At 38.1% G+C, this 24,402-nt stretch overlaps 1 protein-coding gene across 3 annotated transcripts in view; it reads right to left on the bottom strand.

Moving 5' to 3' along the window:
- Window positions 1-11,066: 11,066 nt before the first annotated feature.
- Unr (cold shock domain-containing Unr) overlaps window positions 11,067-24,402 on the bottom strand; it is a 287,182-nt gene continuing 273,846 nt past the window's right edge. For all 3 annotated transcript variants that reach the window (XM_067156402.2, XM_067156419.2, XM_067156409.2), the window contains exon 14: window positions 11,067-13,598. In XM_067156402.2, coding sequence (XP_067012503.2) covers window positions 13,424-13,598 — 175 coding nt within the window. In that variant the 3' untranslated portion in view covers window positions 11,067-13,423. The remainder of the gene's footprint in view (window positions 13,599-24,402) is intronic.

Raw genomic sequence — 24,402 nt, 5'->3', positions numbered from 1 at the left:
GCACTACAGGAGGATCGGTCTCGAGATTCTCGCGCGAGTCTCGAGAGCTGCGACGTCAGTCTCGAGAGTCTCGAGCGAGAGCGTTGCCCATCACTACCATATAGTACTGCTCCCTTATGAGCAAATTTTTGCTGTTTGGTACTATACTTAAGTTCCATAATTACTGAATGTGGCCATTTAAGGTCTTTTATTTAGATGAAGAACAACCTGAAAATGTATAGTCTGATATCTTCCTAAAGCAAAAGTAGGCATTTCCATTGATTTACCAGTTCAAGCTTGGAGACTCTTTTTACAGAAGACATTTTAAACGATGTGATTTTTACCAACCAACGCACAGCTGTAGTTTCAGCCGTGAGAGAGATGCTGCCGACACTTCAAGGATGGTAATAGTTGCATTTATAGGGATTCCATACATGGCTGGTGTATTCAGGGCTTCCAATTTGAATCTTTATGATTTGTGTTTACCTGACGGCAGCAGTGTTAAATTTTTTCAGAAATGTACGAGGATAAGGAGATTTAAATTTTTGATAAGAACTATCCGGTTTGACAATGTTGCGACACGAAAGCAGCGTAAGAAACATGGCAAGCTAGCACCTATATGCAATGGTTTTGAAAATAGTTGAGCAGTGTAAATCTAAGTACGCTGTTAGTGAACATCTACCAATAGATGATATGTTGGAGTAATTCAGGGGCCACTGTCCATTTAGACAATGCATAAAAAGTAAGAAGCCTGAAAAATAAGGCATAAAAGTTTATCTATAACATACAAAAACATTTTACAGTACGAAGATGGAAGTGTACGCAGAAAGCAGCCTCAGGGACTGTTTGCTGTTGATAATTCGGGGCTTGCTCTAGTTTCAAGACTAGTATGGCTGATTAGTGGATCTGGATGAAATATCATAACCGATAATGGGAATACCTCATATCACTGGCTGAAACACTTTTGAAAGACCACAACTTGACCTTAGTTGGAGAAATCAGAAAAAATAAGAAAGAGATCCCTCCAGAGTTCATAGCTACAAAAAAGCTAATAGTTCAACCATGTTTGCATTAAAAAATACACCACTTACATTTTATTGCCCAAAACAAAACAAAGTTGTCCCACTCATCTCAACAATGCAGGACACTGATGAGATTGATCCTGACTCAGGGGAAGACAACAAGCCTTTTATATCAACACTTTATAATCCTACAAAGGGTAGAGTTGACATAGTAGATGAATGCAAAGCATGATACTCGGTAGCCTAAACCAGTAACAGGTGGCCACTAACTCTGTTTTTCACACTGCTGGCTTCAATAGTTTTATTAGTTACAAGTACAAACTTTTTCTTACACAATACAATATGTTTGACAAGAAAAACTGGTATTTTGCCTCATGGACTTAGTTTTCCTTAATAATACACTGAATTTTTGCTACAAAAACTGGTATACTCCCTGATCAAATCAAGTACAAACACAGTCAGGTGGAACTTTTTAAAACAACTTAGCAATGAGTTGTGCAGGAATTACATGATACTAAGTATTGATCAGGAAAGAAGGTGGAGTTATTATGACTGGAGACAAAACATAAAAACAAAACACACATGTCAACGCTTCATCTGTAAGGAACATACAAGTGTTACCTGTGTGGAATGTGTCAATCCTGATGCTGCTCAAGATTATTCCGAGGATGAATAAATCAATGGATTAAGTGAGTTTCTTGGATATTTTTTTCTTCAATAATACAATGCGTTTTGCTACAAAAACTGGTATTTATTTTCATAGATATGCTTTTCTTTAATAATACAATGTGTTTTGCTATAAAAAACTGGTATTTTATTTCATGGATGTGCCTTTCTTTAATAATAAAGCTTGTTTTGCTAAAAAAGACTAGTACTTTGTTTCATGTGTATACTTTTTCTTACACAATACAATATATTTGACAAGAAAAACTGGTATTTTGTTTCATGGACTTAGTTTTCCTTAATAGTACACTGCATTTTTGCTACAAAAACTGGTATTTTATACTCCCCGGTCAAATCAACTGTGCGTGACCCATCACGCAACTCTTTTGATGCGACCTCTTGAGGGTTAAAGAGTTAATTTTTTTGCTATGAGTCCCAACGGACGAAGAATTTTTCACCATGAGAATATTGGCTAGCAGGGTGAGAAAGAGATGGTGGTATACAATTTCTAATCCATAAACTGCATGCCAAAAGCTTAAGACGATTCCAAACCACTCCACAGTGTTCATATGGAATGAGGGCATATGACACTTTGTCAGATGGCAGCCTTGTGCAGACCACGTGGTGTTATTCAAGATGCATAGGCTATGAGATGACACCAGGTTTCACCTGCTCCCTGCATTCGTATCGTCATCAACATCATACACTCAGATGTGCAGTTCGCTCATGGATGTCAACTAGAAAGACCTGCACCAGGCCTCTCCGGGGGCCACACATCATCATCAAAGACATCCTTCATGTTTGTACAGTCCCCAACAACCCGTAAATCACATGACACTATCCTCCACCATAACAACATGCAGTTTCCCATACATGGCAGATGCTGCTCACCCTCATCAGAGGGTCTACCTTACAAGGACTGCACCAGGCTAGCAATAGCCACACAAAATTCTTCTTCTTCTTCTTCTTAGCAGTCACACTCTTTGATAAATTTTCCCATCTCTAATGACCATTAAATTAACTTAGGACACAATTATGAAGGTAATCCCAAAAATAAGGTCTCCTATTTTTTAAATAAATACATAGACCTTCTTATTTCTATAATAGTTTACATTATTTTATAGCTTGAACATTTAGCTATTTTTCTACATAATCACCTTTTTGGTCGATGCATTTTTGTAGATGCTGTGACAGTTTTTGTATGCCCATGTCATACCAGATCGCCGCCATGCTGTTCAGGAAGTTGTGAACCTCACTTTCATCTCGTCGGTGCTGAATTGCTTTCCAGCCAAATGTTCTTTGAACTTAGGGAACAAGTGATAGTCACTGGGCACCAAGTCGGGGCTAGAGGGTGGGTGGGTAATGATGTTCCACTGAAACTGTTGTAGGAGAACAGCGGTTTGCCGGGCGACGTGCGGGTGAGCGTTGTCATGGAGAATGTTTATGCCTTAGCTAAACATTCCTCTTCTCCAGTTCTGAATTGCCCACCTGAGTCTCTTCTCTGGTTCTGAATTGCCTGTCTGAGTTTTATCAGCGTCTCACAGTACCTGTCAGTGTTAACTGTGGTCCCAGCGGGCATAAAGTCGACCAACAATACCCCTTTTCGATCCCAAAATACAGTTATCATGACTTTACCGACAGACTGTGTTTGCTTGAATTTCCGCGGCTTTGGCGAAGAGGGATGCCGCCACTGGCGTGATTGTTGCCCTGTCTCTGGTGTAAAATGGAACGCCCAGGTTTTGTCACCCATGACAATTGAGTCCAAACAGTTGTCCTGTTCGCCTGCAAAGCGTTGAAGAAATGCGTGGGAAGAATCAACTCGTTGCCACATGGGGTCTTCAGTTAGCATGCGTGGCACTCATCTTGCGCACACCTTCCAGTATTTCAACTCTTCCATTAAAATTCTGTGAGCGACGCTTCGGGGAAACCTCAGGAACCAAAGTGCAGAGATCATCCAGGGTGATCCGCCGATTTTCAAGCATGATTTGCTCAACCTTCATGACTTTCTCAACGGGAATTGACGGTCTCCCGCTCCTTTGTTCGTTCGTTGTGAATTTCAGTCTGACCGGCTGCAAACCCTGTACACCACTTACGAACATTTTTGACATCCATGCACGACTCATCATACACTTCCGTCAATTGGCCATGGATTTCAATCGGTTCAGTACATTTTCGTTTAAAAAACGAATAACTGTGCGCACTTCGCGGTTACCTCCATTCTCAACGGCTGCCAAGCCAAGGCCGAGTGCCTCAGTGTGGCGTGCGCATGTTTATATGCGAGCACGGGAAACACTCTTCGCAATAATGTGACCAACAGCCACACGAACAGAGTTCTGTATTAATAAAGAAATAGGAGACCTTATTTCTGGAATTACCCTTGTACATTATTTCATATACTAGTAGTATGTTGTCATTTTTACATGGACCTCCTTTTCAGAAAAACCCCTATTTAAAGAGCATACACAAAATCCCCCTGAGATTTGATAAAAAGGGGTTCTACTATATCACTTTGTAAGTAGGATGTTATGCTTGGTGTTGTGCTCTTGATACTGACAAACACTTCAGTACTGTTTGCACTTCTCAGGATAAAAGCAATGGTGGTCTTTACCATTGTACGATTACAATGCAAATAAGAATACTTTGCAGGGGACTTAACAGTTTTCAGAGATGTTGTAGAGCTGGAATTTTGTTCCACTGGAGTTCTTTTACATGCCAGTAAATCTACCAATATGAGGCTAACATATCTGAACACCTTCAAACACCACCAGAGTGAGCTGGAATCAAACACACAAACTTGGGGTCAGAAGGCCAATTCTCTACCTTCTGAGCTACAAAGTCCAGCCTACTGTGAAAAGAAATGAAGAGGAAAATGAAGAAAACAGTGAATGACCTTTCTGGACGTAATCTTACAAGCAGATAAACATTTAGAAGAGGTTCAAAAATATCTGCATGTGTAATCAACATTCCTCACTGTGACAAGGTTGAGAGTCCAAGTGGGCTGCAAAGGGCTACAAAGCTAACATGTGTACTATGGGCTTCCGTTCTTTTGGAATTGCCCAAGCCAGTAAATGCTACAGGCTCAAGCATAGAATATCATTTTAAATCCCTGCCCGCAATTTTAACAGGCTTGGTTGTAGCTACATGTTCGTGGTTGTATGTAGTAATGAATGCTGCCACTAGATGGTACTTCAGAGCAGTTTTTAAACACAGTATTTTTTTGCAAATCAAGGATGCAGTGCAGAGAAATAAAATAATATGTCAGCTATGACTGTAATACTAACGATGGCGTGAAACAGGACAGGAGATGAAATAGTTAATGCAGATGATTAACAGTGAAACAGATGAATTGGGAGAAGGCTATGTATCGTAAATAATTTTGAGGAGGCTTAAATCCTAATGCTGTGAATACGTACAACTTTTCAAAGTTTAGGCCTAGCCTTAGTAATGAAAGTGTCAATGACTCTGACAGTGAAATAGATGGATTGGGAGATATCGTACTAATGGTGTGTCTTAAGGTTATGCATCATAAATCATTCTGAGTAGCCTCAAAAGTCACATTTCAAATAAAACTTTTCAAAGCCTTAGGCTTTGTAATGGAAATGTTAATGAGGGACACATTTTACCACACCAAGAAAAATATGACAGCTTGCGAATTAGTAGCAGATAGTATAAATTAGTTAACATGTAGTTTGTAACTCTTTTCATAATCTGAATTTAACATTCACACAACTACAAAAAACGGGCTGAACTTACTTTTCAATTTTTCAGTTTACATAGCGATAGAGAAAACTGCAATATTTGTACACTATTCAGAATATCTGAATGCACTAAGTGGGATATAAATGTACAGTAGAGAACATCACCTTTCAGATGGTGTATAGCAAGATCCACTGAGTAGGTACACAGGAGGAATTTTTGAAAATAACTAAAATCCTCTAGTTTCTGCAGACAAGCACAAAATATGGGCTTGGTCCTGAGAATGTTAAAAGAGCACAGGGTCAGCTGCAAGTGTTACGAGGCCGTCTTCAGTCGGTGAGTCATTTGAGTGTGTATCAGCTGTGTAGTGAACGACTCTACACTACACGAGGCCATGTTGAACAGTGGGAGTTTGATTACATTCATGAGTACGAACTATGATGAGTGGAAAACTTGAATGCGAGAGAACTGAATAGTGACTTTATTTTTAAGGACTGACAATCCACCACAATCCTTTGCAGAAATTTTTATGTCATATTAAGAGCAATTACATTTAATTATGTATAATTCAAAACTATGTCTGAGGAGTAATTTGTGTTTCTATTTATTTATTTACACGTTTACACCCACATTGGAGCATCAAAATACCTTATACAATAAAATGTTCAAACACTAACTAAATCAAAAATAAGTTCATTTTTTAACACTTTTCCCAAAACTTCTTCATTCTAGATGATATTGCAGCTCATTCTTCTGCTGCTATAACATACTGCTTACGTTTTGATGTTTTAAGTGAAGTTTTGAATATTTGTTGTTTAGAATCTTCTTTTCTTCTCCATTTTCAATTTGTTCTGTAGTAATTTTCAATTCATCCAAATCCATTTGTATTTCTTTAAACCAAGTGTTTTTTGTTTTACTGTTCCTAAAGAAATCAAAAAGCTGTTTTAGGAGTCTAAAATTTGGCAAACGGTATATTTGTCCAAAAAATGCAATCCACCGTTTTCCCATCGTGTTAATAATTGATTCACTTTCCTTGTTAATTACTGAATTGGGTAAAAGTCTTCACTGGCCATCAACCAGATGTTTTTTATTAATAATTGTCCGGAGAATTCTTCTATCTACTTTCTGCAGTTTGTCTGTTGTTGCTTGGGTATTTAGTTTGAATAATGTTTCACTTCCGCACATTGTTTCTGGTTTGATGACGGAGTTATAATGGCGAAATTTAGCATTAATTGAAAGAGACTGTTTTTTGTAACTCAGCCATGTAATTTGTTGTATTTGTCTCAAGTTTAGAGTTCTAATATTTATGCATGCTTTTTCATTAGCATTTCCAGTGACAATTTCACCAAGATATTTAACTTTATTTACAACGTTTATTTTCTGAGTATTATATAATATAATACATGGAGTGTCAACTTTAAAGGATGGCATCATTTTTGTTTTCTCAAGAGATATTTTCAACCCAACCTTTGCTGCTAATCCTCCTAGTTCCTCTACCTGAAATTTTGCTTCTTCTAGACTATTTGCTAATAGCGCCAGATCATCAGCGAATGCAAGACAATTTAGTCAAATATTTCTTCCACTTGTAATAGTCAGAGGACATACCTTACTCCATTCCGGCATAATTTTTTTCCAGCACACAATTAAACATCAGTGGGAATAATCCATCTCCCTGTCGAAGACCAGTATGAATTTCAAATGGTTCAGAGATTTCATTTCTGAATCTAACTGTAGACTTTGTGTTTGTCGGAGTGATCACAATAAGGTTAACAGGTTTCCGATGTAGACGAAATTCAGTAAGGATATGTAGTAATGATTCACGATGGATAGTATCATAACCCTTTTGAAAATCAACAAAAATGATCACAAAATTTTTGCTCCTAATGCGTTGACATTTTATGACCAATTTGAGACTGATAACTTGATCTGAACAATTTCGTCCTGGACGAAAACCACCGATCTTCACTCAATTTTACTATCAAGCTGGTCATGGATTCTGGAATATAGGATCTTAGAGAAAATTTTATAGGTGATATCTAGCAAAGAAATTCCTAGATAGTTACTAGGATCTGATCTATCACCTTTTTTATGGATTGGATGTGTATCTGCAATATTCCATTCTGTTTCTATAAAGAAATTCAAAATGATTTTTAATGTTATTGTTCATGGTGTGGGATCTGTAGTCAAGTCCTAGTTCATGAACCATGGGCAACAGCTGAGTGGCCTAGTAAGTGGTCGTGAGAGTCGAGATCCCAGTTGCTACGGAATGGGAGTGGGCATCTCGGACATATTATGAGTCATGACCTTCCTTGTGCTCAGGCAGCTAGGGCTATACAATCCATAGATGGTCCCTAACCCGTTAGAGGAGAGATTCTCACTTGGACTATGTGTAAGTAGGGTAGCATCCTGCTTCATGAATTTACCAAGCTCAGAACATTTTAAGCAAGCCTCGGACCTATGGGAGTAATGGAGTCCCACTCCCATTTTACAGGCGAGGGACTCCTTGGAAACAGCTTGGCGAACAAAATAAAATTCGATAGGGAGCTATCAATATTAATAGGGCTTACAGAGGAAAGAACATAGAACTGGCTGAGTCAGCAAAGAGGATGCATCTGGATATGTGAGGAGTAAGTGATATTTGGGTAAGGAGAGATAAAGAGGAAGAGCTAGGTGATTATAAAGTGTACTTGACGGGTTTTAAAAAGGGAAGGGCAGAGTTGCACGCAACACAGTTGAATGATGTGGGTAGATTTGGCAGTTGGAGGAATTAAGACTAGAATTGTCTCAGTGTATTCACCATATGAGGGTGCAGATGAGGATGAAATTGAGAAGTTTTATGAAGCATCGAGTAACATCGTAGTCAGGGTCAACAGCAAGGATAGGATAGTGCTATTGGGCAATTTCAATGCGAGAGTTGGAAATAGAACTGAAGGATACAAAAGCGTGATTGGTAAATGTGGGAAACATATGGAAGCTAATGGGAATAGGAAGCGTTTGCTGGACTTCTGTGCTAGTATGGATTTAGCAGTTACGAATACATTCTTCAAGCATAAGGCTATTCACTGCTACACATGGGAGGCTAGGGGTACAAGATCCATATTAGACTATATCTTACCAGACTTCAAATTCAGGAAATCTGTTAGGAATGTACAGGATTTTTTCAATGAAGCAGACCACTATCTGATCTGTAGTGAACTAAGTATCTGTAGGCCTAGAATAGAGAAAGTGAAATCTGTCTGTAAACGAATAAGGACAGAAAATCTCCAGGACGAGGAAATTAGGCAGAAGTACATGGATATAATTAGTAGGAAGTTCCAAACAGTGGACAGTAAGCAGGTTCAGGATATAGATAAAAAATGCGTGGCATACAGAAATGCTGTAGTAGCAACAGCACAGGAATGCCTAGGAACAACTGTGTGTAAAGATGTGAAAAAGCAAACATCTTGGTGGAATGATGAAGTGAGAACAGCTTGGAAAGGTAAAAAGAAGGCTCATCAGAAATGGCTCCAAACAAGGGCTGATGCAGACAGGGAATTGTACGTAAATGAAAGAAACAGAGTGAAACAAATAGTTGTTGAAACCAAAAAGAAGTCGTGGGAAGATTTTGGTAATAACCTGGAAAGGCTAGGTCAAGCAGCAGGGAAACCTTTCTGAACAGCAATAAAGAAACTTAGGAAGGGAGGGAAAAAGGAAATGAACAGTGTTTTGGATCATTCAGGTGAACTCATAATAGATCCCAGGGAATCACTGGAGAGGTGGAGGGAATATTTTGAAAATCTTCTCAATGTAAAAAGAAATCTTCATGGTGGTGTCGCGAACAGCCAAGCTTATGGGGAGGAGGAAAATGATGTTTGTGAAATTACGCTTGAGGAAGTGGAAACGATGGTAAATAAATTCCATTGTCATAAAGCAGCAGGAATAGATGAAATTAGGCCTGAAATGGTGAAGTATAGTGGGAAGGCAGAGATGAAATGGCTTCATACAATAAGATTAGCATGGCGTGTTGGTGAGGTACCTTCAGATTGAACAAAAGCAGTAATTGCACCTATCTATAAGCAAGGGAACAGGAAGGATTGCAACAACTATCGAGGTATCTCATTGATTAGTATATCAGGCAAAGTATTCACTGGCATCTTGGAAGGGAGGGTGCGATCAGTCGTTGAGAAGAAGTTGGATGAAAACCAGTGTGGTTTCAGACCACAGAGAGGCTGTCAGAATCAGATTTTCAGTATGCGCCAGGTAACTGAAAAATGCTACGGGAGGAATAGACAGTTGTGTTTATGTTTCATAGATCTAAAGAAAGCATATAACAGGGTACCGAGGGAAAAGATGTTCACCATACTGGGTGACTATGGGATTAAGGGTAGATTATTAAAATCAATCAAAGGCATTTAAGTTGACAATTAGGTTGCAGTGAGAATAGATGGTAGAATGAGTTCTTGTTTCAGGGTACTTACAGGGGTTAGACAAGGCTGTAATCTTTCACCTTTGTTGTTCATAGTTTACATGGATCACCTGCTGAAAGGTATAAAGTGGCAGGGAGGCATTCAGTTAGGTGGAAATGTAGTATGCAGCCTGGCCTATGCTGACGACTTAATGGCAGATTGTGCCGAAAGCCTGCAGTCCAATATCTTGCAACTTGCAAATAGGTGCAATGAGTATGGTATGAAAATTAGCCTTTCGAAGACTGTATTGATGTCAGTAGGTAAGAAATCTGAGAGAACTGAAGGTCAGATTGGTGATACAAAGCTGCAACAGGTAGATAATTTCAAGTATTTAGGATGTGTGTTCTCCCAGGATGGTAATATAGTGAGATTGAATCAAGGTGCAGTAAAGCTAATGCAGTGAGCTTGCAGTTGCGATCAAGAGTATTCTGTAAGAAGGAAGTCAGCTCCCGGGCCAAATTATCTTTACATCGGTCTGTTTTCAGACCAACTTTGCTTTATGGGTGTGAAAGCTGGGTACTCAGGATATCTTATTCATAAGTTAGAAGTAACAGACATGAAAGTAGCAAGAATGATTGCTGGTACAAACAGGTGGGAACAATGGCAAGAGGATACTCAGAATGAGGAGATAAAGGCTACGTTAGGAATGAACTCAATGGATGAAGCTGTATGCATAAACCAGCTTCGGTGGTGGGGTCATGTGAGGCGAATGGAGGAGGATAGATTACCTAGGAGAATGATGGACTCAGTTATGGAGGGTTCTTTCAGGATGTCAACAGTCCTGGCAAAGTGGTATCTCAAAAATGATTGATAAATGTTCTAATGAATTAGTGTGTTACAAATTTTGCATTCCAGTGCACCTAGACATAGAACAAGACCTATAAATAAGCGGATCAATAGAACATGTCAGTGTGGTGACTAAATGTCAATGAATTTATCCTGAAGTTACAATGACCACTATTTGAGTGATTCCAGAAGACTATTTTTATTTCATTTATTTACTTCCCTCGCATTATAGTGAATATAGAAATGTCAACATCTTTGCATGTAAATTATTATAAAACTAAAATATTCTTTAATAGTATAAATACTGTAATACTGCTCACATATGAATTATTTATTTCTTACTTATAAGGTTTACTTTTATGTTCAATTTTTTTTAGGGCCTCTGAAAAACAGTATAAAGTGGTGGTTCTGTGTATGTTATTTGGCTGAGGACAACATGCCATGGAGGGGGATACCTGGGTCATGATTGAATAAAAAATCTTCACATGTTTTATTTGTATCATGTCCAATTTGTATATATATATATATATCTTTTTTCCTTTTTTACATTTTTCCTGCGAATGAAAATTAAATACATTAGAAGAAAATTAACATCATTAATCAAAATTACTGCAATGCAGTACCCACAGCAACTTTGGCAAAAATTAAAATATTAACGGTATTTGAATATTTCACAGAGTTTACTTGAAATAATATTACTTTCCAGACTGACTATAGAAATCTATTAATTCTTTTACACAAGTGATGCAGCCTTAGCTACACTGTATGTACAGAGTGCTGAATTACAGTAGTTCTAAATGAACCTTAATATATGAGCAAACCATTCTGCTGAATTGTGTTCCAGAAGAATAGTTTTTCCTTTCCATTTCTGTTCAAAATACTATCAATTCCAATACTTCATAGCATTTGGCTGTTACATGTATCCCAAATGAATACACCTCTAAATAATGGCCCAGGCATTTAAATATCACATGAATGTATCAAAGAAGCATACATAAAATCATACACACGCGCACACACTAACACACAAGCTCACAACTGCTCTCATGAGAAAGAATCATACCAAAACATACTGGATACAGATACTACTACAATAATAATACACCCACAGTATTTGAGCAGCTTTATGAATATACAGTTTTTTGCTCAAATGCTTGCACAGTAATAATTACATTTTATGGGCTCCTGGAAATTAAGTTCCTTTTCATAATTTTTACTATCCTTGTTATCTCTTATTATGCAGAGTATTTTGCATTCAAACTTGTATCAATTCATTCTAACACTGTTCCCCATGAACATGGAAGCAACACAGAGGGCATGGTTGATAAAAAAAACAATTTAAAAAAAGAAAAGAAAAAATATATTACAAATACAAACTAAGTAACACTCAAAATTATTTTTAAAGAAACGGCTCTTTCATCACAGTGATCACTCCAAAACACTTTATAAATGTTCACTACGGCAATATCCAACACTGTATTTGTCAAAACAAATAGTAAAAAACAGCTTCTCTCCCAAGTTTTAAGTTTTACAAAAGCAACAACTACATCATCTACCACAAGTTCTCTGATGTGAGCAAAAGCAAAAATATTATCTGAAAAGAATGAACTGCATTTAATACAGTGGTCTACACATGACATACCACATTGAATTATATCATGGAGAAGACTTTTACCAACATTAATAACCCCCTGTTTTATATCACACTTAACTTACAAAATAAAATCATAATATACAAAGGAAATGACAATATGTATTACTGTAAACTAACATGCACAACAGCTCATTAGTAAAATAGTGATCATTAATAATTCAGGAAAAGTTTCAGTCTAGATATTATTTTAAAACAACTAATTGGCTGTTGTGGGTACTGCACTGAACACAATGTAGTTTCCCAAACAATAAACTTCACTCACATGAAATATTAAATGATGTAGATGTAGGCATCTGAACATTTCTCTTGGAACAAATGTATTTCACCCCAGTTTGGCCCTTGGCCAGCCAGGGCAGGCTACCTGATAAATAACCACTCAGCTAGTGGTCAACATGGCATACTAGAAGTGACTGAAGGACTGATGAATTATAGAAGGTATAGTTCCCTACATAAACAGGGAGTCTTTGTTATTTTTCATTAAAGCTAGATATTTGTCACCCTCCCTCCCCCCAATATCATAACAAGAATGTCAGACCACCTTTTATCATGTCCACCACTTATCCTACGAAGAGGCAAATGAATGCATCTTAACATTATCTTGTACACAACATACAGTAAATCTTTTTCATTTATCAATCAAATCCCTTGTTATTCACAATGACTATCATAATATATGAAAGTTATTTGGTTTCTGTTCAAATAGTTGCAGTCCAGAGATTTAAAAGGCAATATATGTAATTAACACATTAAACTGCAGTAAGCTTAACTTGAAGAAAACTATTATGCTTCATTTACTTGGGTGGTTCATCTGATACATCACCAGTCAAGTAGTTCTGCATCACAGGAAGTTTAGCATGAGAAGCCTTGAGTATAGGCTGAATAGGGATAATAAATTGAATGACATCTTATTATTTTCCTCTTAACAGTTTTGTCAGCTCTGTATGTAAGAAATGCAAAGAAAACTATGTCTTTGATTTTCAGAGCTCATCTTGAATAGTAGAGTTACCACAGGCTTAACAAAAAGCAAAAAAAGGACTAAAAATGCAACAGAGCATATAAAATTAAATTCCATCCCAGGTATGTATTACATCTATGAGATCGCTATGCATTTGGACTTGCAGCTTCAATGGAATTTAGTAAGCTAAAGACCGAAGAGTAAAGTTCCTCCCTTTACACTGCTACTCAACAACAGTTCCTGGGGCTCTTGGTTGTCTCATATCAGAGTCAAATCCTTTGGTTCCATCCGGTCCACGAGGCTGGCGTGTCACTGTCAACTTAGGACCTGCGTCATCCACTGAAATAGTCCGCAACCGGCTGATGAGACGTTCAGGACGTTCTTGTTTTGGTGCATCACTAAGCAATCAAGAACAAAATTACAAATATTTACATAAAAATTGTAAACACATAGCATATGACAATAATATTAATTCCAATTCTTGACCTAACATAACCTAACCTATCTGAATATCTATAAAAGTATCCAGCACAATTTTCAATGTATGAATGAATACATAATTTTCAATAGGTTTGCAACAGACATACTTATTGAAGAAGTTCACTTCTGATGTACAAATGTTTTTTTTTAAATTTTAACAATTTGCTTTGCACTGCAGCGACACAGATACGTGATGATGGGATAGGAAAGGGCTAGGAGTGGGAAGGAAGCGGCCGTGGCCTTAAGTACAGCCCCAGCATTTGCCTGGTGTGCAAATGGGACACCATGGAAAACTATCTTCAGGGTTGCCGACAGTGGGGTCCGAACCTACTATTTCCCAAATGCAACATCACAGCTGCGCAACCCTAATTGCAAGGTCAAATCGTTTGGTGATGTATGAGGAACAAACATACTTCCATACAATTTGTTTTAAAAATAGGCAAATGGTTACCGGTTGCTATTGCGGTATTAACCTTTATCCCTTATTCAGCTGATATAATAATTATATCAACTACCTACGCAACATGCTTCAGTAGTAGCCAGATTTGATGAAAAATATTTTCATCTATTCAAAAAAGTCACTGAATGGAAGTATGCTTGTTCCTCATACAAAATTGTAAACGAAGTTCTTGGTTCAAACCTGTCGTAATTACAATTTAATGAGTTCAAAGAAAACTTGTATGGCCGGTTACCCAGATACGGCAATGAGTAGACTGTATATCCAGTGTTGGTAAATAACCGTATCACCGAACGGGACCAATGGCTTTGGGCGGATGTGTTTCCTTAGGTGGGGTGTTGCCCCCTTGGTGTAGGTATTGGTAATGATAATGAATTGGAACCCATCAAGCAGCATGACACCAAGTTAGGGGTGGTGGCAGGAGGTATCTGTACTCCATATTAGGAGCAGCCTGATCACAAGCTGGCAGTAGCTCTTAAAATGCCTCTTGAGAGTGGTGAGCCTAAAATGAAAGTGGTACCTTTCAATTAGCCTAGGAAAAGGCTAGGATGTACCCTGGAAGCGACGCACAGTTCTTATGATGGGGGGAGCTGCGAGAAATGGGCAACCAGCACAGCGCATCATGAAAGTAGCAATAATCAACCTCATAACACTGACTGGACAGTCAGAATAGATGATGATGATGATGATGCTTGTTGTTTAAAGGGGCCTAACATCGAGGTCATCGGCCCCTAATGGTACGAAATGAAATAACAAAAGGTTCAAATTAATCCACTGACCAAAATAAAATAAAATGTCATGAAGAATGAATGGATGGACATAAAACCTACAAAAAACAAAAAACAAACAAAAACAGTGGATCAAACTCAAGAAAGATCGTAAATAATAGTATTACTGACCAAGGGACCACTCATAAAGCACAATGATGCTTGATGTCTACAGGGGTGCAAAATCCACGACTAACACCCCACAGAATGGTACATGTCGCGAGTAAAGTAGAACCATGGTATTTGTCATGTTGGGGTACTAATCAAAAGTAGCGAAGACTCACGGTGTTCCACACAAGATGGTACTACTCACAAGTATTGTACTTCGTACAAGTAACGCAGACCTATGGTGTTTCTCACACAATGGCGCCACTCATAGCCAATGCAAACCCACGAGGTTCCTCACCTAGATGTACTAAACACAGGCGCCGGCATTCCCGTGGTGTTCCTCACATAGTGGGTACTAATCACTGGCAACACAGACCCATGGTGTTGCTCATATAGTGGTACAACTCACAGGCAACGCCCAGACCCGTGGTGTTGCTCACATGGGTACGACTCATGGGTACTGGAAGCCCACACTGAACCCCGCTTGAGTGCTATGAATCACAAAACTATTCAGTACCTAACAGAGTGGTAATACTCGCAAGTAAAAGCGACCCATGATGTTCCCCGCGTGATTGTATTAATCAAAAGTAGTTTCATAGTTCTAATACAATCAGCCCTTGGTCGCCCCTTTTAGTCGACTCTCACGACAGGCAGGGGATACCGTGGGTGTATTATTCGTCTGTCTCCCCCACCCACAGGGGGTGTGTGTTTGGTCCGCGAGAGGTATTTTATTTCCCTCAAGTCCACCGGCAAGCCGGTTAGGACCCCCCTATCCGCCACCTGGGATGCGCAACATGGGAGTATCACCTCTCCCCCCTGCAGGTTCGTGGACAGTCAGAATAGGCGATTGATTACAAGGAGAAGAATATAACTATGATGCGACTGAGTGAAGTGGAGGGGAAAAGGAAAGTAAAGAGAGAGATACACACACTATTGGAGTGGAGGACACAAGACAAAGAATGAAGTGGAGATAAAACAAACAAGATCTTAAGACGAGTATACGGATAAGGTGGACTACATAAGTGATAGAATAATGAAGATACAGTTAAGGAAGGAGAATGGAGTGAAGAATTTCATCCCAGTGTATGCACCCCAGACTTGGTGCAAAGAAGAAGATATGGACAAATTCCTGAGGACGCTGAAGAGAGAAATAAAGGATGTGGAAGATACTGTTATGGGAGACTTTAATGCAATGGTGGTATGGGACAGAAAAGGAATGGAAGAAGTAATTGGACATTTACGATATGGACAGAGGAATGAAAGAGGGGGGACTGTGAATAGTGGACAACCAGCAGAGAGTATCATAAAAGTAGTAATAATCAGCCTCATGACACTGATTGGCCAGTCAGAATAGGTGATTGATTACAAGGAGAGGAATATAACTATGATGGGACTGAGTAAGTTAAGTGGAGGGGAAAAGGAAAGAAGGTGGATTTTTGTATGAGACAAGGTTCAGGAGGAATACTAGAAAGATTACAAGATACAGATGGGGAAACAGAAGGACAAAGACAGTAAGCGATTACTTCTCAGTGGAAAGAGCAAATTGTACAGAGTTGTTACATGTAACAGTCTTGCCAAAAGTAGTGAAAATGAAAAAAATGAGAAGAAAATAAGAGTATGGAAATTAAAAGACATGGAAGTAAAAGATAAATTTTAATGTAAACGGAAACAACACTTGGCAGGTCAGTGCAATGTTCTTTAACATCAAAAGGATATGGGAACAGAAGACCTGGCTGCATAACGTGTCTAACTGGATCCTGGAGGACTGGTGACATGTAGTTTTGTTCCATGAGTCACTGTTCCAGTTGTTTCGAGCTGATGGTAAGATCCCAAGAACCCCAGTTGTCAACAACATATCATACAGGCTGTTGGTAACTCCATAATGGTGTGGAGTATTGGCTTATTGTGTGTTTGACAACAAAATTTACAAACAGTCTAAAGGCCTAGCAATGGGTTCGCCGGCTTCAGGTAGGTTATTTTAGCAAACATATTCATGGATTACATGGAATATAGTAAAATAGTGGATAAAATAGATGGATTGATTACATGGTTGAGATACGTCGATGATATATTTGTTATTATCGATGAATAAAAGGTTAAACCTGATGGTATATTAGAGTATTTAAATACTTTGGATAAACAAGCGCATTTTGCAATGGAATCTGAAAATGACAGGACTTTACATTATTTAGATTTAACAATTACAAGACATTCTGGTCATTTCGATTTGCAAATTTTCAGAAAAGCTACTCAAACAGATACTATTATCAGAAATGACTCCAATCATCCAGGTCAACATAACAAGGCAACATTTTACAGTTTAATTAATACAGCTATGAACATACCTATGTCTAAGAAGAATTATAATAGAGAGATAAATGTAATCCATCAAAAAGCTCGTAGCAACGGATATTCCAAAAGATTTATTAATAGAATGATAAATAAAGTGAAAAATGAACCAAAAACAACTTTAATTAAAGAGCGAAAGGAGAAAAAGAAATCTGCAGTTCTAACTTTTTGAAATAAGCACTCTTATCAACTGGCTAAATTTTTCAGAAAAAAGAACATCAATGTCGCATACAAAACGGATAATGATACTAATAAGATAATTTTCAATTCAGATAAGATAGAGAATAAATGTATATTTAATAAATCAGGAATTTTCAAATTAATATGCCAAACATGTAAACAATGATACATAGGACAGTCTGGAAGAAGTTTGGCTATAAGGTACAAAGAACATGTTAAAGCAGTCAAACATAAAAGATATTTGGCAATGGGAGAACATATGGTTGAAAAGAATCATAAGTTTACAGACATTTCTAATGACATGAAATTATTACAGTCGGCCAAGAAGTGAAAATTAATGACTGTGTTGGAAAGTTTAGAAATTTATCTTACACAAAAAAATAATTTTGAATAAAGTTTAAATGAGAGATGTGCAGAAGATAACCCACTGTATAGACTAGCATATGAACATTTAAGGAACAAAAAGTTCTTAAATTTATGTAAGTATTCTTTATCCATTGATGTGGTGTATTAGGACACACTCTTTATGTATTGAATTGGTGGAATTAAATAAACACTAATATTCCTATGACTTTAATGTACAATTCAATACGGACCAAAATAAGAGAAGTATAACGTGTAATTCAAAAGCGATGTCGGAGTCGATTACTAATACACGTTTGACTGCTGCTCTCTAAAAGGAAATTCAAACTGAAAAGGGATAACACGTTTCCGTAATAAATGCATAAATGGACTTGGCCGATAGCAGTTGTTAACTTGTTAGAAATAAAGGCTGAAGCAAATGTTATATACTGAAATTAAGTAAGAATGTGATTCACCTCAATATATGACAGAATACATCCACCGACTTCAGATGATAGTTTATATTTTCATGCGTCTAGTTAAATTTTGAAATATTCCCATGTAAATTCGTAGCAAGGTGGTTATAATTTCTCTATGTGCACTTAAAATGTTTCCATGATGCTTATACAGTTAGATTAGGTGATGCTGTTTGAAGAAGAAAACTGAAACGTTTGCCACAGATGCCTCTGGGGTGATACAATTTTTTCAGATCAAAATTAAACACACACTTTCACCTAATATCAGATTTCGAAAAATAACAAACGAGTAAGCCAAAGTGTGGATATCATCTGTGAAAATGCAAGTTTTGAACAAACTGATTGCCATTTCATACCAATTTTAATGTGTATGGGTTTTCCCCCCCGACTTTTACGAAAAATTGGATATAACGAGAATCTGCTATATAACGAGTACATTTTTCGCTGTTACGAATTCTCGCTGTAACGGACTTCTACCATATTTCTATTGCTTGAAAAGAAACAATATGATTTCTCCATTCAGGGATTGCTATAAAACAAAGTCTACTGAACACTGTAATTTACAAGAGAGTTTGGAAAATCATTAAAAAAAACTTTGTAGTTTAGGGTCCATTGAAATACTTGCATAATATTGCAAATGATTTGTAATTGCAATTCTTAGAACAAAGGCACTGTCCTTAATGGAAGTCCCTACCAGAACTTTGCAAAGAAGACTGGGATCGTACCTCTCGAATCAAACATTAAACCGATGACCTTAATGTTGTCAAGTACGAAGGTTGAAACTTAAATAGTGGCAACTATTTATTTACAACAGATACAAAAGAGTTACATGTTAGCAACCTTTACTGTCCTTCAATGTAGTCACCAGCATTGTGTATAAACCGTTGCCAGCGATGTGGAAGTCGTAGTATACCTTTAGCAGAGCCTGTTCTGTTGATGGTGCGAATGGAGCGGTCTATTGCCAGTCGAATCTCTGCAACAGTTCTGAAGCAAATGCCACGAAGTGGTTCTTTCAATTTGGAATCAAATTGAAGTCACAAGGACTTAAGTCCGGGTAGTACGGTGGATGGTACAGTACTTCCCAGTCTCACTGACCAAACAAATCAGCCACAGCTTGCGCTGTATGCGCCCGAGCATTGTCGTGCAAAATGATGGGTGAATTCTGCAGAAAGTGTTGCCCCTTCTTTCTTAAAGCTGGTCGCAGGTGGTGCTCCAAAAAAGAACAGTAATACTGTGCACTGACGGTCTGCCGTGGAGGAATATAATGCGTTAGGATAACACCAACACAGTCGTACACGAGGATCACCATCATTTTCACCGTACTGGGGCTCCGATGAACTTTCGACTTTCGTGGTGACCCATCATGACGCCATTCGTTCGATTGGTGTTTCAATTTTGGCTCGTACGATTTGGCCCAGGTCTCATCCAGGGTTATGATACGGCATAAGAAGGTCTCTCCTTCACGCTCATAACGCTCCAAGTGCGTCTTAACAGCGTTGTAACGCAACCATTTGTGCATTTCCGTCAAATCACGCGGAACCCACCGTGATGCAATTTTTCCGCATGCCCAGGTGTTACTTCAGGATGTAAAGCACAGTCGTATACGCTAAACCACTTCTTCTTCACCGACGCTCGTAGGATGACCTGCCCGACGAATGTCCGCAACATTTTTCCGACCATCGTTGAAGGCTTTTACCCAACATGCCACTGTTCTGTAAGGCAATGCAGATTCCCCGCAAGCCTCTTGAAGACCTTGATGACATTGTCGTGCTGTACGACCTCTGGCAAATTCAATCTTGATCCAACTCCATTGTTCCTGTTTGGAAAACATAGTGACGTTACGTTAGAACGCTAGCTCACAAGTGACTGTGTTTCTCTTGCTTGTGCTCACGCAGGTGATGTGGGAAGGGAGAGTCCATTTGCTCTGAGGTAACCAACGTGTGCTATCAGCGGCAATATTAGATTCCGTTGCATAGCGCCTCCACAGCAGTATTGTCACTATTTAAGTTCCAACCCTCGTAGATACTTTGACTTGTAGTAGGAGATGGTTGGACTACAGATGAGTAATTTTCAGTGTGCACATCAGACAGTTGTTTAAAGTATGACTCTGTTCTTACGGTTGGGTCTATGACTACCTATTTTCGTCTTAGGGTTTATGACTATCATGTTGATACGCCTTGTGCTGCCTGTTTCCAAGATTCCATGGAGTTCTTCGTGAACAAGAAAACCTATCTCTCTTAAAGCGACAGCAATGGCAGATATTATTTTGATACCTCAAATTACGCGGTGATCATTGTACGAGCAACAACATGCATGTGTTTCATACTTCCTGTGGTATTGCCGACACCATTATCGTTCTGCAACCTGCTAGGTATGATTCTAACAGCCTGATGTTAGATTTCATCATGTTGACTTCTTTCCAGTCCCCACTGCTCAGATCTTCAGGCTTGCTCACCCATCTATTAGCAGGCTTAAACCCCCTGTAAAGGTGGTGCTAATAAAACTAGATGAGCTCTAGAGAGAAACTGAGGTAATAGATGGTATAAGTGATCACGAAGCTGTGTTTGTAGTAGTTAAGAAGTAATATAAGGCAAAACCATATATATTAGAAGTCCATTATAGCGAGAATTCATAATGGCAAAAAAATTTCTCACTCTAGTGGAGTGTTGTTAGCCTATATCAGATATTTTTTTGTAAAAGTCGAGAAGAATTTCCACACACACATTAAAATCAGTATGAAACGGCAATCAGTTTGTTCAAAACTTGTGTTTTCGCAGATTTCCAGGCTAGAGCTTACTCGTCAATTATTTTTTAAATTCTGAGACAATGTGAATACGCATATTCAATGTAATTCTGAAAAATTGTAGTAGTATCACTTCAGTGGATTCTGTGGCAAACTTTTCAGTTTTCTTTTTCAAACGGCATCACCTAACTCTTTCCGGCCTAACTGCGAGCTACAGCGGCCGAAATTATGCTCAGGCTGCACTGTGGGCATAGCCCGTTGTAAGGTTTGACAATTCACTAAAAATAGAGAACGAACTATGCACGCATTCTGGAGGTTACATCGTGTTTCTTCATGTATTAGTTACGAGAGTATTTAAGCAGATGGCAGTATTATATGTCTAAGTCAGAGAATTTACGATATTTTCGATCAACATGCATCAGTAGATGTTGTCACACAGTGAGCTCTAAGACATGGCTTCTCACGGCAAACATGTGCTTATTGTGAACATTAAAATAAGAAATTATTACTTGTAATAAACATGCGCTTGACGAAAGTGATATTTTCGATATTTTATGATATACTATAAGTTTATGTGCAAATGAATGTACGTTCATGACGCATGAATTCGAAACAACTTCTTACATTTCATTATGATTGGAGTTAGTTTTACGGCCTAGCGCATGTTCCCGCGTATTTCAAATTTGCATGAATACATAAGATTCTCTACATATTAGTAAAGTTGTCTGTTTAGAAGACTATATTTTCTCTTTCTCAGAAGTCTTTTGTGCTAAATGGAACAATATTTTTTACATTTGAGTAACTTTTGACAAAATTTATCGATTAAAATAAAATTTCATGAGAGCACCCATTTTCATTATTGTAATTATTACTGTTATTATTGAAAAATTATTTTTATATCATACTCATTATTGTTGTTTTGCAATTGGAATGCACATTTTATATTAGCAAAATAGGGTAAATATAACAGTATTTCAGAAAACTGTACTTGTTTAGTTATCTGTCAGACATTTTTTCCACTCGCAAAAATAGTATAATATATAAACAATTTTAAAATCTCAAGTGATAGCTGACATAATACAAACAGGGTTTTTCAAAACTAGATGCTCAAACAAGCACAAAGAAAAATGATCATGCAAATATCTCCTACAGGTACAGAGATATAATGTTTTAAATATCCTTAAAAATGCCCAGTCCAGAACATTTGTTAGAGATATTAAGGCCCAGACTGGAATGGGCTAACCTAACTTAACCTTATATGTATCATGAAAACATATTTCAAGTGCCAATAGAGTAATGATAACCTTCCTGCTATAAATTTACATGGGAATAGCCTTTCCAAAATTTAACCAATGGGAGGAAATACAGTAAAACCTTGTTAGTGTGTTCCTCATTAAAATAATTTCTCGCTTAGCTTGTCGTAAATTCAAAGTCCTGATTCACATTGTATTAAATCTATATATATAAAACCTCACTTATCGCGCCACAAATTTTCACTATTACTGTTTTGTACAATCCCATTTATCCTAGCTCTGAAAATGTTTGTCAGGTTGGGGAAATTTGTGCAAAAACGGGAAATGGCCTTGAATTCCTGAACTTTACAGCGTAAATTACACCTTCGGGAAGCAAGCCGTTAGCCTCGGGAAAGTTCAATTTTTCTCTAGGGTTTTCACTGATATTGCTAAGTGACCCAGTAAGCCTGTTCGTGCTTGTATTTCACATTCCATTCTGAAGTTAGAAATTTATTCTTCATTGAGTGACACATGAAGGGAAGCAAATAGCTATCACGTGATAGCCTACCTATGGATTAAGAAAATAAACCTGTGAAGTTGACTAGCGTAGTGCATATTTGTTTTGTGGTACCACAGTTACAGATATTGAAAAAGTTGTGAAACTGCTTGCCACTGAAAACAAAATTAAAATCCAGGAAGTAGAGAGGCCTCCTCGTTTTCCAATGGTGACGCGTACGTTGAAAGTCACACCTTCGAGATGCAACTGTTCTAAAGAATCTACAAGATCCTGTTTACGTACTTAAATTATATTAAATTGTATTATTTATATATATATATATATATATATATGAGTCCTGGTCCTCCTTGTGCTCAGGCGGCTAGGACTGTACAATTCACCGGTGGTCCATAACCCGTTAGAGGAGAGATCCTCACTTGGACTATGTGCAAGTAGGGCAGCATCCTGCTTCATGAATTTACCGAGCTCAGAACATTTTAAGCAAGCCTCGGACCTATGGGAGTACTGGAGTCCCATTCCCATTTGACAGGCGAGGGACTCCTTGGAAACAACTTGGCGAATGAAATGGAATTCGATGGGGAGCTATCAATATTAATGGGGCTTATGGAAGAAAGAAAGTAGAACTCGCTGAGTCAGCAAAGAGGATGCATCTGGATGTGCTCGAAGTACGTGATATTCGGGTAAGGGGAGATAACGAGGAAGATATAGGAGATTATAAAGTGTACTTGACGGGTGTTAGAAAGGGAAGGGCAGAGTCTGGGGTAGGGCTCTTTATCAGGAATACCATTGCACGGAACATAGTTTCTGTTAGGCACGTAAATGAGCGAATGATGTGGGTAGATTTGTCAGTTGGAGGAATTAAGACTAGAATTGTGTCCGTGTATTCACCATGTGAGGGTGAGAATGAGGATGAAGTTGACAAGTTTTATGAAGCATTGAGTGACATCGTGGTCAGGGTCAACAGCAAGGACAGAATAGTGCTAATGGGCGATTTCAATGCGAGAGTTGGGAATAGAACTGAAGGATACGAAAGGGTGATTGGTAAATGTGGGGAAGATATGGAAGCTAATGGGAATGGGAAACGTTTGCTGGACTTCTGTGCTAGTATGGGTTTAGCTGTTACGAATACATTCTTCAAGCATAAGGCTATTCACCGCTACACATGTTTTAAATATCCTTAAAAATGCCCAGTCCAGAACATTTGTTAGAGATATTAAGGCCCAGACTGGAATGGGCTAACCTAACTTAACCTTATATGTATCATGAAAACATATTTCAAGTGCCAATAGAGTAATGATAACTCTACCAGGGGTACCAGATCCATAATAGACTATATCTTGACAGACTTCGAATTCAGGAAATCTGTTAGGAATGTACGAGTTTTCCGCGGATTTTTCGATGATACAGACCACTATCTGATCTGTAGTGAACTAAGTATCTCTAGGCCTAGGGTAGAGAAAGTGAAATCTGTCTGCAAACGAAAAAGGGTAGAAAATCTCCAGGACGAGCAAATTAGACGGAAGTACATGGATATGATTAGTGAGAAGTTTC

Source organism: Anabrus simplex, chromosome 1 (assembly GCF_040414725.1).
Source record: "Anabrus simplex isolate iqAnaSimp1 chromosome 1, ASM4041472v1, whole genome shotgun sequence".
NCBI classification, from domain to species: domain Eukaryota; kingdom Metazoa; phylum Arthropoda; class Insecta; order Orthoptera; family Tettigoniidae; genus Anabrus; species Anabrus simplex.
Note: the sequence above shows the minus strand (reverse complement) of the source record. Positions and strands in the feature narration are given on the sequence as shown.